The sequence below is a fragment of the Phyllobates terribilis genome, unplaced genomic scaffold (genome assembly GCF_046119375.1).
Source record: "Phyllobates terribilis strain yellow unplaced genomic scaffold, ASM4611937v1 Scaffold_1__5_contigs__length_1240528914, whole genome shotgun sequence".
Lineage (NCBI taxonomy): Eukaryota > Metazoa > Chordata > Amphibia > Anura > Dendrobatidae > Phyllobates > Phyllobates terribilis.
In genome coordinates this window covers 499,287,693-499,304,212 of record NW_027362761.1, presented here as the reverse complement: position 1 = coordinate 499,304,212, position 16,520 = coordinate 499,287,693, and the positions used below count along the sequence as shown (strand labels likewise).

General features: G+C 46.8%; 1 protein-coding gene across 1 annotated transcript in view; it reads left to right on the top strand.

Moving 5' to 3' along the window:
* The window catches only part of SERINC5 (serine incorporator 5), an 81,937-nt gene extending 65,509 nt beyond the window's left edge, over positions 1-16,428 (top strand). Inside the window, exons 10-12 of the mRNA XM_073680195.1 lie at positions 12,969-13,008; positions 13,183-13,327; positions 13,470-16,428. Coding sequence (XP_073536296.1) covers positions 12,969-13,008; positions 13,183-13,327; positions 13,470-13,617 — 333 coding nt within the window. The 3' untranslated portion in view covers positions 13,618-16,428. The remainder of the gene's footprint in view (positions 1-12,968; positions 13,009-13,182; positions 13,328-13,469) is intronic.
* Positions 16,429-16,520: the final 92 nt, after the last annotated feature.

The following is a 16,520-nucleotide window of genomic DNA, read 5'->3' as shown; positions in this document are numbered from 1 at the left end:
GACTGTCAGTCATTACACGTCTCACACTGGTAACGCCCCCTTTCATTTAATATGAGCTCTGGAGGCAGATTCTTAGGGCGATCTATGTCCGGCCAATAGATCTTAACAGCTCATTTTCATATTAAGAAAAACCTGTATTTCTCTGGAATAAGATATTGGTTAAGTTTTGATCAATTTATGTCTGGGTACAGAGACCTCCTCTGATCACTAAAACTGAGCGTAACCAGATAACGCTCCTCAGAAAGTGATAATGGGCTTAATAAAAAGGTCTATGAACCCATCTTCAGTTAATGAGGACAGCGCCTGACCCATGGTTTTAGCAATCATGGGGGTCTCAGCACCCGAATCCCCACCAATCAAAACATTTAGCGCCAAAAGTTTTTTTGCAAAAGCACAGTTGCTCTTTATATTAATATAGGGTCCTCTGGTGGTCCAGACAGTTGTGGGTCCGGTAGAACCACGGTAGTCCTGGGCATTACACATTGTTTTACAGACTTGTTACAATAGATGTGCAACCAAGAACAAACAATATTTAATTGGATTTTGTAGCAGTTAGTGTCATATTATCCCCTCGCCATTTAGTGATCTAAACATTCACCATGGCTGAATTTTTATCATTTGTATTTCTGGCTCGATAAAGGCCTACTGTGGCCGAAATGTTGCATCCCCTACCTCAATTTAGTATTTTCACCATGTGATTTTAAGGATGGAGTAAAATTTTCATCCCTATATACATTCTCTGGTGCCTCGGGATCTTTGGAATTCTTAAACATTCCACCAGTATCAAGACGTCCTTGATTATTACATGGGGAGCGCAACATCCCTGAATATCTTGAAAAGTATTTGTGAGAAATATGAGCTAAGAGCTGGTTTTCTTGAAGTAAGCTGCTTCCGGCTGAAGGTTTTCTTTTGCTTTTGTTTCACTATCATGATCCAAACTTGAACACGAGGCAATAGTCTTCTTGTTTCTGCAGCTGTGTGTAGTGCCGGCGTCCCTGCCCTCTGCTAGGCAGGGACGCTGTTCCCCTCACCGCTCTGCTACGTGCTCCGTGCCCGGCGTCCCTCTCCCGCTCTGCTGGCAGCGCGCGCTCCTTCCCGGCCACTGTGCTTAGGGCGCGCGCGCGCGCCCTCCCTCCCTCTTAAAGGGGCCGCGCGCGCCGTCCTAAGGAGTCCCCGGCCAATGGCCGGAGGACTTTACCATATATAAGGCACCTCCTCCAAAATGGAGGTGCCCGAGCAATGTTGTTGCACCGTTCTACTCTGCTTCAGCCCTCAGGTCCCTTGCCAGTTACCTGCCAGTTACCTGTCAGATTCCTGCCAGCTTGCTGTCCTAATCCTGCCTGATTTCCTGTTACCTGCCTGCCTGCCTGAGGTCCGACGGTCTGCCTTACAACTCCGGTCAGTCTGTCTAAGGACCAACTTGCCCGCTCACCTGGGAGCGCACATCAGCTACCTGCCTGCTTGCCTGAGGTCCGACGGTCTGCCTTACAACTCCGGTCAGTCTGTCTATGGACCAGCTTGCCCGCTCACCTGGGAGCGCTTCTCCGCTACCTGCCTGCTTGCCTGCCCGGAGGCTCCGCTGTCACGTGCTGTGACCACCAGCTATTCCAGACTCTTGCCCGCTCACCTGGGAGCGCTTCTCCGCTACCTGCCTGCTTGCCAGCCCGGAGGCTCCGCTGTCACGTGCTGTGACCACCAGCTATTCCAGACTCTTGCCCGCTCACCTGGGAGCGCTTCTCCGCTACCTGCCTGCTTGCCTACCTGGAGGCTCCGCCGTCACGTGCTGTGACCACCTGCTATTCCAGAGACTCTCGCTTGCTCACCTGGGAGCACACATCCTCCATCTGCCTTGCTAGCCTACCTGGAGGTTCAGCCATCACAGGTCGTACCTACCCTTTACCTAGAGACTGCCCCGGTCACTTGCCGTGACCTCCAGCCCGTTCTTCCAGAGACTGCCCCGGTCACTTGCCGTGACCTCCAGCCCGTTCTTCCAGAGACTGCCCTGATCACTTGCCGTGACCTCCTGCCCGTACACCCAGAGACTGTCCCGGTCACCTGCTGTGACTGCCTGCCTGGTCGCCACCCGCTCCCTTACAAGGACCGCTCCCTTGTATAGTAGCCCAGAGGTTCCGCCTCCCAGACCCGTTACAGTTTGCTCGGGCCATGGAACCCGGTGGCACCCAAGCTCCCTCGCTCTCGGACCTGTGTCATGAACTGTCCCGTCAGAGGTCCCAACAGGAGTCCATCCTGGGTCACCTGCGGAATGTCAATACTCGCCTGGACACTCTGACTGCTCCACCAACAACCTCCGCCAGTGCCATGTCTCGCAATCCGGCAGCTCCGCTGTCCACTAACACCATGATATCCTACCCCGGACCTCGGCTTTCTGCACCTCCTCGCTTCGGAGGCGACTCAGCCCAGGCTCGGGGCTTCATAAATCATTGCACCCTGCACTTTGAACTATTGTCCCACCAGTTTAACTCCGACCGAGCCAAAATTGCATTCATCATGTCCCATCTCACCGGGGAGGCCCTGGCCTGGCTAAATCCTCTATGGGAGAGAGGAGACCCCCTGGTGTCCAACTTGCCTGCTTTTCTCACGGCTTTCCGGAAAGTCTTCGACGAACCCGGACGGAAGACCTCATCCGCATCATCGTTGCTACGCCTCCGTCAGGAAAGTCTCACCGTGGGCCAATATGCCATACGGTTCCGTACCCTTGCCTCGGAGCTGGCCTGGGATAACGACGCTCTGGTTTCCGTCTTCTGGGAGGGTCTGTCCTACCACTCTCGATGACTTAATAACTCTTGCCACCCGGATTGACCTACGGTTCCAGGAGCGTGCCAGAGAGGTCACCCGTGAGAGGAGGTTACCACGTCTAGCTCCTACTTTTCAGAAACCCGTCACTCCTTCTGTCTCTAACCAGGTACACCCTCCTGAGCCTATGCAGGTCGACCAGACCAAGATGGTCAAGACCCGTCAGGACTTACGCCGTGCCGAGGGGACCTGCTTCTACTGTGGCAGTAAGGAGCACCGGATCCGTGCCTGCCCGGAGAGGTCGGGAAACGCCTGTGTCTAGGTTCGCTCAGAGAGGTCCACCTAGACAAGAATAAATCCTCTCCATCCCTGCTGTTGTCAGTTTCAATCGTCTACGGGGAGAACCGTTATTTCGAACTAGCCCAACTGGACTCTGGAGCAGCCGGGAATCTTATTTCACAGTCCCTGGTAGAGAAATACCGCATCCCCACCAAACCTCTGGCTGTACCCTTGTCTGTTGCTGCCGTGGATGGGGGGCTCTTACCACGCCCCATCCAACTCATCACCGAATCCATTACTCTGCAGGTGGGAATGCTGCATTCTGAAAGTATCTCCTTCCATGTTCTGCCTGGACTCTCTCACGCCCTCTTGCTAGGCCTACCTTGGCTCCAGAAACATGCACCCGTTCTTGACTGGCAGACCGGAGAAGTCCTTCGCTGGGGACAGGGCTGCCATAAGACCTGTCTGGTTCCCGTTCATCCCGTCCGTCCTTCTCCTACCCCAGCTAATCTACCTGGACTTCCGATTCCTTATTGGTCTTATGCTGATGTCTTTAATAAAAAGGAGGCAGAGACACTACCCCCTCATAGACCATACGACTGCCCTATCGACCTGTTACCTGGTACTTCTCCTCCCCGTGGGCGTATTTATCCATTATCCGCTGCTGAGACCCGGTCGATGTCCGAATATATTGAGGAGAATCTGGCCAGGGGATTCATCCGGAAATCTACCTCCCCGGCGGGAGCAGGCTTCTTTTTCGTCAAAAAGAAGGACGGCTCTCTCCGTCCCTGTATAGACTATAGAGGCCTTAACCAGATCACGGTGAAGAATAAGTACCCCCTTCCGCTCATTCCGGAGTTATTTGATCGTCTGAGGGGGGCTAGAATCTTCACCAAATTGGACCTCCATGGGGCGTACAACCTGGTTCGTATCCGTCAGGGGGATGAATGGAAGACGGCATTCAACACCCGGGACGGCCACTATGAATATCTGGTAATGCCCTTTGGCCTCTGTAATGCTCCTGCCGTCTTTCAAGAGTTGGTCAATGACATCTTCCGGGACCTTCTCTACTCCTGCGTAGTGGTGTACCTGGACGACATCTTGGTCTTCTCTCCGGATCTCCAGACTCACCTGAGGGATGTTCGTCAGGTCCTGCTCAGGCTCAGGCAGAACCATCTCTACGCTAAATATGAGAAGTGCCTCTTTGAGCAGACCTCGCTTCCGTTTCTGGGCTACATTATCTCTCAGACCGGCCTACAAATGGATCCTGAGAAACTGTCTGCCATCGAGAAATGGCCCCGACCAGAGGGGTTGAAGGCTATTCAACGGTTCCTGGGCTTCGCCAACTATTACCGCCTCTTCATCCCGCACTTCTCTTCCCGGACTGCCCCAATTTCCGCGCTCACCCGTAAGGGTACTAATCCCAAAGAGTGGCCGCCCGAAGCAGAGGAGGCCTTTCTTTCCCTAAAACAGGCCTTCTCTTCCGCCCCGGTGCTGCATCGCCCGGACGGCAACAAGCAGTTCTTCCTGGAAGTTGACGCCTCCTCCTCTGGAGCCGGAGCGGTACTTACTCAAAAATCATCTTCCGGGAGAATGGTAACTTGTGGCTTCTTCTCCAAACTCTTCTCCTCTTCTGAGCGCAACTATTCCATAGGAGACCAAGAGTTATTGGCCATCAAGCTGGCGTTGGAGGAGTGGCGTTACCTACTCGAGGGGGCTCTTCATCCGGTAATAATTTACACTGACCACAAGAACTTGGCTTACCTCCAGCATGCCCAGAGACTTAACCCGCGCCAAGCCCGGTGGTCCTTGTTTTTTGCTCGCTTTGATTTTGTTCTTCATTTTCGCCCGGCTGACAAAAACGTCAAAGCAGACGCCTTGTCCCGATCCTTTCTGGTGTCCGATCTCGAGGAAGAACCTAAACATATCATCGATCCCGCCAGAGTAATGCAGGTGGCTCCCGTGAGTCTAAATCGTCTCCCTCCCGGTAAGACGTTTGTTTCAGTACCTGATCGGGAGAAGATCCTACACTGGGGCCATTCGTCTAAACTAGCTGGCCACGCCGGTCAGAAAAAGACCCTCCAGCTTATTGCCCGGCACTATTGGTGGCCTACCCTGCACAAGGACATAATAGACTTTGTTTCTGCCTGTGTGTCCTGCGCCCGCAACAAAGTCCCGAGACATCTGCCAGCCGGACGCCTCCTTCCGCTTCCTGTACCTGCTGCCCCCTGGCAGCATATAGCAATGGACTTTATAACTGATCTCCCCGTCTCTGCCGGTTGTACGGTCATTTGGGTGGTCGCTGACCGCTTTTCCAAGATGGCTCACTTTATTCCCCTGCCAGGCCTTCCGTCTGCACCCGAGCTGGCTAAAGACTTTATCCGCCACATCTTCCGTCTTCATGGCCTGCCCCTCCACATCGTGTCGGATCGTGGGGTATAGTTCACCTCACGTTTCTGGAGAGCCACTTGTAAACTACTAGACGTCACCCTGGACTTCTCTTCCGCTTACCACCCACAGTCCAATGGTCAAGTGGAGCGGATCAATCAGAACCTGACCAGTTACCTCCGGCACTTCGTTAATGCCCACCATTCTGACTGGGTGGATCTCCTACCATGGGCCGAGTTCTCTTATAATAATCACGAGAGCGAATCCTCCTCCAAATCCCCGTTTTTTGTAGTCTTTGGTCAGCATCCTCGGATTCCTTTTCCTGTCTCCACCTCTGTGGACAACCCGGCTGCGGAATCTCTCGTTAGCAAATTTTCCTCCATATGGGAGAGTACCCGGTCCGCACTCCTTCTGTCATCCGAGCGTATGAAAAGACACGCTGACAAAAAACGCCTGGATCCTCCACAATTTCGTCCAGGAGATAAAGTCTGGCTCTCATCTAAATATGTTCGACTCAAGATACCTTCTTACAAGTTAGGACCTCGGTTCATCGGTCCTCTGGAGGTCATCAGTCAGATCAACCCGGTGGCCTATAAATTGAAACTCCTGGCCAACTTACGGATCCCTAACTCCTTCCATGTATCTCTCCTCAAACCCGTGGTGCTTAACTCTTTTTCCAAGTCTACAGGTACGCCTCCTGCTCCGGTTTCTGCTGAGGACGAGTTTGAGGTAGAGAACATTCTTGCCACCAAAAGGGTAAGAGGAAAGACCTTTTTTCTGGTAGATTGGAAGGGGTTTGGTCCTGAGGAGAGAACGTGGGAGCCCCGGGAGAACATCCATGCCCCTCTCATCCTAGCTAAATTTCTATCTGGCCTAAAAAAGGGGGGGCCTAAAGGGGGGGGTACTGTAGTGCCGGCGTCCCTGCCCTCTGCTAGGCAGGGACGCTGTTCCCCTCACCGCTCTGCTCCGTGCCCGGCGTCCCTCTCCCGCTCTGCTGGCAGCGCGCGCTCCTTCCCGGCCACTGTGCTTAGGGCGCGCGCGCGCGCCCTCCCTCCCTCTTAAAGGGGCCGCGCGCGCCGTCCTAAGGAGTCCCCGGCCAATGGCCGGAGGACTTTACCATATATAAGGCACCTCCTCCAAAATGGAGGTGCCCGAGCAATGTTGTTGCACCGTTCTACTCTGCTTCAGCCCTCAGGTCCCTTGCCAGTTACCTGCCAGATTCCTGCCAGCTTGCTGTCCTAATCCTGCCTGATTTCCTGTTACCTGCCTGCCTGCCTGAGGTCCGACGGTCTGCCTTACAACTCCGGTCAGTCTGTCTAAGGACCAACTTGCCCGCTCACCTGGGAGCGCACATCAGCTACCTGCCTGCTTGCCTGAGGTCCGACGGTCTGCCTTACAACTCCGGTCAGTCTGTCTATTAACCAGCTTGCCCGCTCACCTGGGAGCGCTTCTCCGCTACCTGCCTGCTTGCCTGCCCGGAGGCTCCGCTGTCACGTGCTGTGACCACCAGCTATTCCAGACTCTTGCCCGCTCACCTGGGAGCGCTTCTCCGCTACCTGCCTGCTTGCCAGCCCAGAGGCTCCGCTGTCACGTGCTGTGACCACCAGCTATTCCAGACTCTTGCCCGCTCACCTGGGAGCGCTTCTCCGCTACCTGCCTGCTTGCCTACCTGGAGGCTCCGCCGTCACGTGCTGTGACCACCTGCTATTCCAGAGACTCTCGCTTGCTCACCTGGGAGCACACATCCTCCATCTGCCTTGCTAGCCTACCTGGAGGTTCAGCCATCACAGGTCGTACCTACCCTTTACCTAGAGACTGCCCCGGTCACTTGCCGTGACCTCCAGCCCGTTCTTCCAGAGACTGCCCCGGTCACTTGCCGTGACCTCCAGCCCGTTCTTCCAGAGACTGCCCTGATCACTTGCCGTGACCTCCTGCCCGTACACCCAGAGACTGTCCCGGTCACCTGCTGTGACTGCCTGCCTGGTCGCCACCCGCTCCCTTACAAGGACCGCTCCCTTGTATAGTAGCCCAGAGGTTCCGCCTCCCAGACCCGTTACACTGTGTTTGTCTCTTTCAATTTTAATTAGTTTTGGTTGTTGTGTTTATTGCTGTTGTAATCCATGGGGTTTATAGAGATATATTGAGTGCATTTAGTAAATTGTTGGTTGTTGTAGTTAAAGGGAATCTGTCACCAGGTTTTAGCTATCACAACTGAGAAAAGCATGATGTAGGGGCAGAGGCCCTGATTCCAGCAATATATCACTTATTGGGCTGCTGTTTTGGTAAAATCATTGTTTTCTCTGCTGCAGATCTACTAGTTTTCGAAATGTTTAGCTCTGTATAACCCTGCCCCCACCACTGATTGGTAGCTTTATGTGTACGTAGGAAGAAAGCTGTCAATCATTGGTGGGAGCGGGGTTATACAGAGCTCCTGAATACGGAGGACTACATGACACAATACAACTAGTCCTCTAATGATAATCTCCTGCTGATTAAAACAGTGATTTTATCAAAACTACATCAAGCATCCCAGTAAGTGACGGATCGCTGGAATCAGGATCTCTGTCTCTACATTATGCTGCTCTTAGATTAGGTGGAATAAACCTTATGACAGATTCCCCTTAATTAGTGGCTGAAATTTCTTATTGCTGTTCCTCCTGGAAAATCAAACAATTCAGTAGGGCTATTCACACATCCATTTTATCATGGACCCGTGTGATCGTTCTGGTTCATTTTGGCAGATCACATGACAGATTTTATTCATATCTATGAGATTGCCAAAAATACTAACGCACACAGAAGCCATATGTGTACTCGCCCGCTTTCACAGATCCATTTATTGCAAATACAAATGTAGCCTTAGGGCACATTCACACACGCGTACCCACTGGCATCATAGACTTGTATGGCAGAGTTTGATCAGCGAAAAGGACCAGAACAGCATGGAAATGGAAAATAACAACAGACATTTACATTAAATTCTATAGGTCCATAAAACACACCTCGCATGGATGAGAAATACTTTCATATGAATAAGCCTTTGCTCTTTCTGTCTGGACGGGGTCTCATTTAAATATATGAATTTTAAATACGGTGACCTAAAATTTTCTATAAATCGTTGTGGATAGTGAGGCCACGGGGGCACCTGCTGTGGCCAGAAATAAACATGTGACAGTGGCGCTTTATAGAAATACATAGGGTCACATATACTTTACATATTAAGGCGTGCAGATTCAATGGAAAGAGAAAAGTAAAAAAAAGCAGCTCACTTCCATGAACCAGCTGGGTGTCTCCGGGATCCGTGATCAGCGCTGGATAAGTGTTATTCATACTAAGTTTAAGAGTGGTCTGCGCTCAAAACTTGGTGCCCCTGTGTTTCCCTTCTAATATTGTTCTTCCACCAGCTGGAGTTACATTATCGCCATCTGGATATTTTAAAAAAAATTCTAAATAAAAGACATTTGTTTTTACTATTGGAGTCTGTGGAGCTGGATCATCGTCTTTCCCATTACCTGTGCAGATTCAATGCTTTGTTCATGGCTTAGATCTGGGCCAGAATACATTTCCTTCTCTATTTTGTGGACATGATTTCTTTGTTCTAAGCATCTGTTTCCTGAACGTCTTTCTATTTATGGTTTCCGTAATTCCAGAGAAATCCTCTGAGCGCTCATTACTGCTTGTTTGCCCTATATTTACCTGGTATACAGGCTGTATTCTCATGTAGTGTAACCAGCTCCCTGGTACTACTACTATTGCTGATTTAATGTCACGCAAGGTGAAGGAAGGAATAAGTGTAAGTGTACAACAATGGCAAGAGGGGGAAGGAGCCCAACAACTAGGGAAAGGGGGAGTGGAGACCCCTAGGCAGATCTAATGTCACCCTGCCTACCCTATCATCCCTATATAGGTGCCGCACCTACCTCTGAGCAGGACCTAAGCCCTGAATGTCCCGAGAGCTAGGCCCTAGATAGGGAGGGGACGGTAGTGGCCCCACTACAAATTAAAGACAACAAGGTAAACAAACAAAGGGGATACACTTAGCTTGAGCAGACACCAGAGAGATAACGCCAACTATCCTCCAAGGGCTCCAAAGACGAGACTAGCCGACTGCCAGTACTCCAAGTCTGCACAGAGGTACAAAGAACTATCACCCCGGCGACTCTCTGGAGAAACTGAGAGTTTTTAACTACCAAGCAAGGGTGTGTCAATCAGCAGCAGAAGGTGGAGGTCGCTGCTGGGTCCTGAAGGGAAAAGGATATAAAAATACAACAGAGATGAGAGGCTCAATAAGGCATCTGCGATGCCAAGCCCAGTGACCTTCTACAGCCGGATCCAGAGCGACTGTCTGTCACACCTGACACACCCGTGACATTTACTATTTGAAAGTTCATTAGAAAACTGTATGCCTGTTCTATACTAAGCCTGATAATGAAAGCATCTTCAGCTGACAAGTGTGCGGACGCCATAGTGGATCTGTGATCTGCATTCTTGGAAATCCACGTCTCCAGTGGGGCATAGAATCCCAACCTCACTCATAGAAGACTCTAGTTTTATATGAGCCACTTAATACGTCAATTTGTTTTTTTTTAAAGGTTTAGACCCCAATTCTGTGGTGCAACAAATCTTACAACTGAGTGTCTCTGTGATATAGATTTGTGCCCGAGCGCCAATGTTCTGCAGTGAATACCTGAATGAGGACTCGTACTCTGCCAAATTGAGGCTTTCTTCACACACCAGTATTTTTATCAATTTTTCAATTATAGTTTTTGTCTGCAAGTTCCACTCCTGGTTTTGGCATACAACAACTGATGCAAAATACTTATGTATGAATGAGGCATTAGTTGTATGTAGAGGTATTAAAGGATTTTAGACCTCTATGGCATACTATTTTATATATTTTTATTAACTCAATTTTTTTGCAGAGGCATAAGGGTTTGTTTTATATGTCAAACTGTCAAAAAAAAAAGTCTTGCCATATTCCATTGCATGCTCTACACAGGTTCCCTCATGGAGGTGCACACCAAATTGTAGCTCTGTAGCACAGAGCAACAGGGACTCCCATGTACCCCGTATGGGGAGAAAATCTGTCAAAAGAAATCTCAGTATACAGTACAGACCAAAAGTTTGGACACACCTTCTCATTTAAAGATTTTTCTGTATTTTCATAATTATGAAAATTGTACATTCACACTGAAGGCATCAAAACTATGAATTAACACATGTGGAATTATATACTTAACAAAAAAGTGTGAAACAACTGAAAATATGTCATATTCTAGGTTCTTCAAAGTAGCCACCTTTTGCTTTGATGACTGCTTTGCACACTCTTGGCATTTTCTTGATGAGCTTCAAGAGGTAGTCACCGGAAATGGTCTTCCAACAATCTTGAAGGAGTTCCCAGAGATGCTTAGCACTTGTTGGCCCTTTTGCCTTCACTCTATGGTCCAGCTCACCCCAAACCATCTCTATTGGGGTAAGGTCTGGTGACTGTGGAGGCCAGGTCATCTGGCGTAGCACCCCATCACTCTCCTTCTTGGTCAAATAGCCCTTACACAGCCTAGAGGTGTGTTTGGGGTCATTGTCCTGTTGAAAAATAAATGATGGTCCAACTAAACGCAAACCGGATGGAATAGCATGCCGCTGCAAGATGCTGTGGTAGCCATGCTGGTTCAGTATGCCTTCAATTTTGAATAAATCCCCAACAGTGTCACCAGCAAAGCACCCCCACACCATCACACCTCCTCCTCCATGCTTCACGGTGGGAACCAGGCTTGTAGAGTCCATCCGTTCACCTTTTCTGCGTCGCACAAAGACATGGTGGTTGGAACCAAAGATCTCAAATTTGGACTCATCAGACCAAAGCACAGATTTCCACTGGTCTAATGTCCATTCCTTGTGTACTTTAGCCCAAACAAGTCTCTTCTGCTTGTTGCCTGTGCTTAGCAGTGGTTTCCTAGCAGCTATTTTACCATGAAGGCCTGCTGCACAAAGTGTCCTCTTAACAGTTGTTGTAGAGATGTGTCTGCTGCTAGAACTCTGTGTGGCATTGACCTGGTCTCTAATCTGAGCTGCTGTTAACCTGCGATTTCTGAGGCTGGTGACTTGGATAAACTTATCCTCAGAAGCAGAGATGACTCTTGGTCTTCCTTTCCTGGGGCAGTCCTCATGTGAGCCAGTTGTAGCGCTTGATAGTTTTTGCAACTGCACTTGGGGACACTTTCAAAGTTTGCCCAATTTTTCGCACTGACTGACCTTCATTTCTTAAAGTAATGATGGCCACTCCTTTTTCTTTACTTAGCTGCTTTTTTCTTGCCATAATACAAATTCTAACAGTCTATTCAGTAGGACTATCAGCTGTGTATCCACCTGACTTCTGCACAACACAACTGATGGTCCCAACCCCATTTATAAGGCAAGAAATCTCACTTATTAAACCTGACAGGGCACACCTGTGAAGTGAAAACCATTTCCGGTGACTACCTCTTGAAGCTCATCAAGAGAATGCCAAGAGTGTGCAAAGCAGTCATCAAAGCAAAAGGTGGCTACTTTGAAGAACCTAGAATATAAGACATATTTTCAGTTGTTTCACACTTTTTTGTTAAGTATATAATTCCACATGTGTTAATTCATAGTTTTGAGTGTGAATGTACAATTTTCAAAGTCATGAAAATACAGAAAAATCTTTAAATGAGAAGGTGTGTCCAAACTTTTGGTCTGTACTGTATTTAGAAGTGAAAAAATTTTGAAGAAAGATTGAAATAAACAAGGCCAAGTGAGATTTCCACCAAAAAAGCAGTAAGAGCATGAGCTTATAAGGGGTTGGCTCATCTTCTTAAATGAGAAAAATGGCAAAGTGCTTGTTAAAAGGAGCAACTTTGCAATTTGTCTATTGAATTTGGCCAGTTTCAGTGCCCCTGTGCTCTTCTGATGCTCCAAAGCTGTCTCTTTTTGCAGCATTGGAGAATGTTCAGTTCGAGATTAACCATGCTGGTGGTCAGAGTTCTCAATCATCAGGAAGCCAGCAGGCAGGGAGCTGTGCGCTTCTGAAGTATGAAGATCAGACAAACCCTTTAAGGCAAATTTCTGTCTATCTGCCACTAGGTAGTCTCCTTTCAAATCATTGTTCAACGCAAGAAAATTAGTACAAATAACCTGTAAACCATTTACTGACTTTCAACAGTTGCCTCCTTTACCTAGAGACAACCAAGGAACACTTTATCATAGATTCCATTCTAGAACGACACTATGATTATACGAAAAGCATTTTGGATAAGTTCGAGGGAGTTGCAAGTAGCATACATATATATCATCAGAATGTTGTTATATTTGCCAGTGATATTATTTAATGACTTTTTTTCTTATATATAATGACTTGTACATGACTCTGCCATGTGCATGAATTCTTATAACCAAACAAGTAATCACCATGAATGACAGGTTACAACATCCAGCATGTAAAAAGACACTCGTGGAAGGAAACGCACAGGATGCCTCATGGTGTTGCATGGACACAGACAATCTGATATTCTACATTTGTATGTTTGCAGGTGGCGCGTTGCTGTTTTTGCTGCGGAAACAGTCATGACGGTAAAAACATTTTATAGTTTATGTCATTAGTATGAATGCAAGGTTTTAGGTATACTACCCTATTCCTGGTCTGACCCCCAATCCTTCAGGGGCTCCGTAAAAGCGCTCATCATTGTGCCGCTAAAATTCTTTGTTTTTAACTTTCTAGTAACTTTTTTTTATTGCACTGAACAGATCAAGAGCAAAGAGTTGAAGCAAAGGGCGGACAGATGGTGGCGTACGATGAGGAGTTAAAGACCACGTACAGCTACGCCGGCTTCCACTTTATCTTCTTTCTTGGTACTTTCTACATGATGATGACCATCACCAACTGGTTCCAGTGAGTAGCCGGACACTCTCTCCAGTTTCAGTCATTCAGTTTTCATGACTTGATGATTTGTGCTACCATTTTCCAAGAGTTCTCTCTACTGACATTTTGACCCAAAGTTTTTTCACTTTATATTTCTTTTTTTTCTCAACAGTTACAACCACGCTGACATAGAAAAGTTATTTGTTGGAAGCTGGTCCCCATTCTGGATCAAGATGGTGTCCTGCTGGGGGTGTGTGGCGGTCTACCTCTGGACTTTACTGGCCCCCGTGTGCTGCTCAAGTGGAGGATACGTAGTCTAAATATATGATCTGACATTGTGACTTATCTGTTACATGCCCTTAATCCAGATGTGGCAGAACATCCGTGTGTTTTTTACGTTTTCTTTTCTGATTTTTACTTTTTTCCCTAAAGCATATTGTGCCGGACACAAAGGATTTTTAGATATGTGTTCTTCTAGCATGTGCAGGAACATGTAGACCATTGCTCATTCTGTTGTGAGAGTCACAATGTGCTTGTCTTACAATTCAGTGTCTTACAATTACATTTTTTTTTTTTACTCTTAAAACGTTTTTTTTTATCTTTTTTGAACAGGGCTATATGTAGATGTGCTCCAACACTAACTAAAAAAAGCAAACAATATTCAGCCATAGTGTGTAAAACAGAGCAAAGCAGAGGTAATGGCTTGCGGTGAAGTAGAGTTATTGTTTGCTCTTCAATTAGGGTTGTTTAATAGATGCAGATTTTGTTACACTAGAACTTCTATTTATTTAGCTTCAGACGTCTTCCTCAAAACGTGCCCTCTTGCCTTGACTTATTTTAAGTCACCCTGAAAATGCTGATCAATCCACGAGCATGGTGTTATAGGGCAGAAGGACCCGAGCAGATTGATGTATAGGTTAAGAAGCGGGAGATTCAATTGAACCTTAAAATTAATTGATTGAAATTTTTGCTCTTTTTATTTTTTTAAGAGTCCAGTGGGCGGTCTTACACACAGTGACAGCAGTCGATCACTGAATAGGACTTCCCACTGGACTCTTAAGCTTAAAAAGTGCACTTATTGAAATGAATAAAGTACTAGTTTCATTTTTCCTACAAAACTATATATCAGTCAGTTGGCTCGGCCTGCCCGATAACATTCTGCCAGCGGATTGGACTTTGTGTTCGATGTGACAAGTTTCCCTTTAACTATAACAATCGTGTAAGTAACTTTTTGTATTTTTCTGTACTTTTGTCTGATCTAACATGTCCACTTGAATTAAGCACTATACATTTAGTTTGACTGTAGACCTAATTGGCAACAGTAAGATGGTAGGGGAAGATGGGTGGATACCTTACAGGTCCAGTGCCTCCTGTCTTGGTGACAACAGTCAAAGGAAAATCCACCTTATACACAGTTTCCCCCACCCAATCTTGAACCTCAGATTGGGGTCTGTCACTTCCCATAGATAGCAGATTGTTGGCAGTTCTGAAAGACACTTATAAAATATGTATAGGCAGCTTTACACACAATGTGGCCGATTCATCAAGACTGGCGTAGCGCACTTCAACAGTCTTGATGGAGTAGAAGATGCACACGTCACTTCATGAATTTGGCATGCGCCGTGCCAGAAATGCTACTCCAGTCAGGGACTGCAGTAGCACTTCTGCCGTTCAAAACGCCGGCACTTTTGATGCATCGGACCGGTGGGCGTGGCCATGCCCCTGCTGCTTTCTAGCTCCGCCCATTTCGGCGGTGGTGATCCAAAGTGGCGTGAAAATTTCAAAAGCCGGAACATGTTTTTGTAGCTCTGCAATGCACAGTTTTGTGGCTTTCAAGCCACTTTTGTGGAGTAAACGTTTCACTGAATTGGCCCCAATGCCTACACAGTATAATCTGTACAATAGATGAAGTACGTCAGGATTCTGCATTTTTTAAGACAGTGTTTGCTTTATGTTCCATTTTATTGTAGGGTTTGACATTTTTGTATTTTTGGCTCAGGTGCTGCCATATAATTTTGTGTGTTTTTGCTATAGTTTTTGGTTTAGTGATTATTATTGTTTTTGGTTTTTTTTTCAAGGATTTTTTATTTTACTCTGAGGGCTGTTACCACCTTCACTGCTTAGGTCAGAAATTACAAAGATTTCTTTTTTATTGTTTTACAGTCAGCTGGATGGTAATTGCAAAATTTGTGCACCCAGCAGACATGGATTTACTGTGTTATTTAATCATTAAAGGAAATGTGTCATTATCTGTCTGTATATACAAAAAAAAATTAGAAATCTTACAATTTTCACACTGGTCACTGGGGCTGTTCTAGACTCTTACCTCCTATTTCAGTCTATCCTCATGTACTTTAGCAACAATGAACAAACCCTGACCCTATCTTTTGTATTGAAGCATCTAATGAGCGCGTTCAAGGATCATTGTGAAGGGAGAAGGAGCTGTGACGTTACCTAATGTGAATGGTGGATTCGGTGTTCTCATCTGTCTATAGAAGTGTTACCTGATGTTGTCACCCTGCCTGTGATGATAATGAGTCTGCTGAAAACTATTCTGTAAAGAGCAGAAAGTGTATTACTGTAAAATAGTCCCAGTTGACAGTGTGATAACTGAAAACTTTCTAAATGTGTTATACAGATTGTGATATGAAAGAATAGAAATGTAAAAAAAAAAAAAACATGGAACACAAAAACCCGATTTAAACAATAGATCATTTTCTGATGACACATTCCCTGGAAATTTAGCTTCTTCAGGTTAATATGCTTCTCCAACGCCGACATTACAGCATCAATTATTGCAGATATCATGGGTATTAATGCCGCAAAGAAGCACCAAAAAGTAAATTACTATTTCATAGGTCCAGTTTTAACATCGGTTTTCCTCCAGTGTTTCTGGGGGAAATTGTGATAGAAGACCCCAATATATGTGGAGGGGGGCTTGTTGTATGGCTCACTTTTATAAGCAATAAAGGGATAACATAAATTCTGTGAATATCATAAACGAATGTTCTAGCTACATGTAAAGCTTTTATTCTAGTAATCTGGTCATTCTAGATATGTACAGTGGGTACGGAAAGTATTCAGACCCCTATAAATTTTTCACTCTTTGTTTCATTGCAGCCATTTGGTAAATTCTAAAAAGTTCTTTTTTTTTTCTCATTAAAGTACACTCTGCACCCCATCTTGACTGAAAAAAACAGAAATGTAGAAATTTTTGCAAATT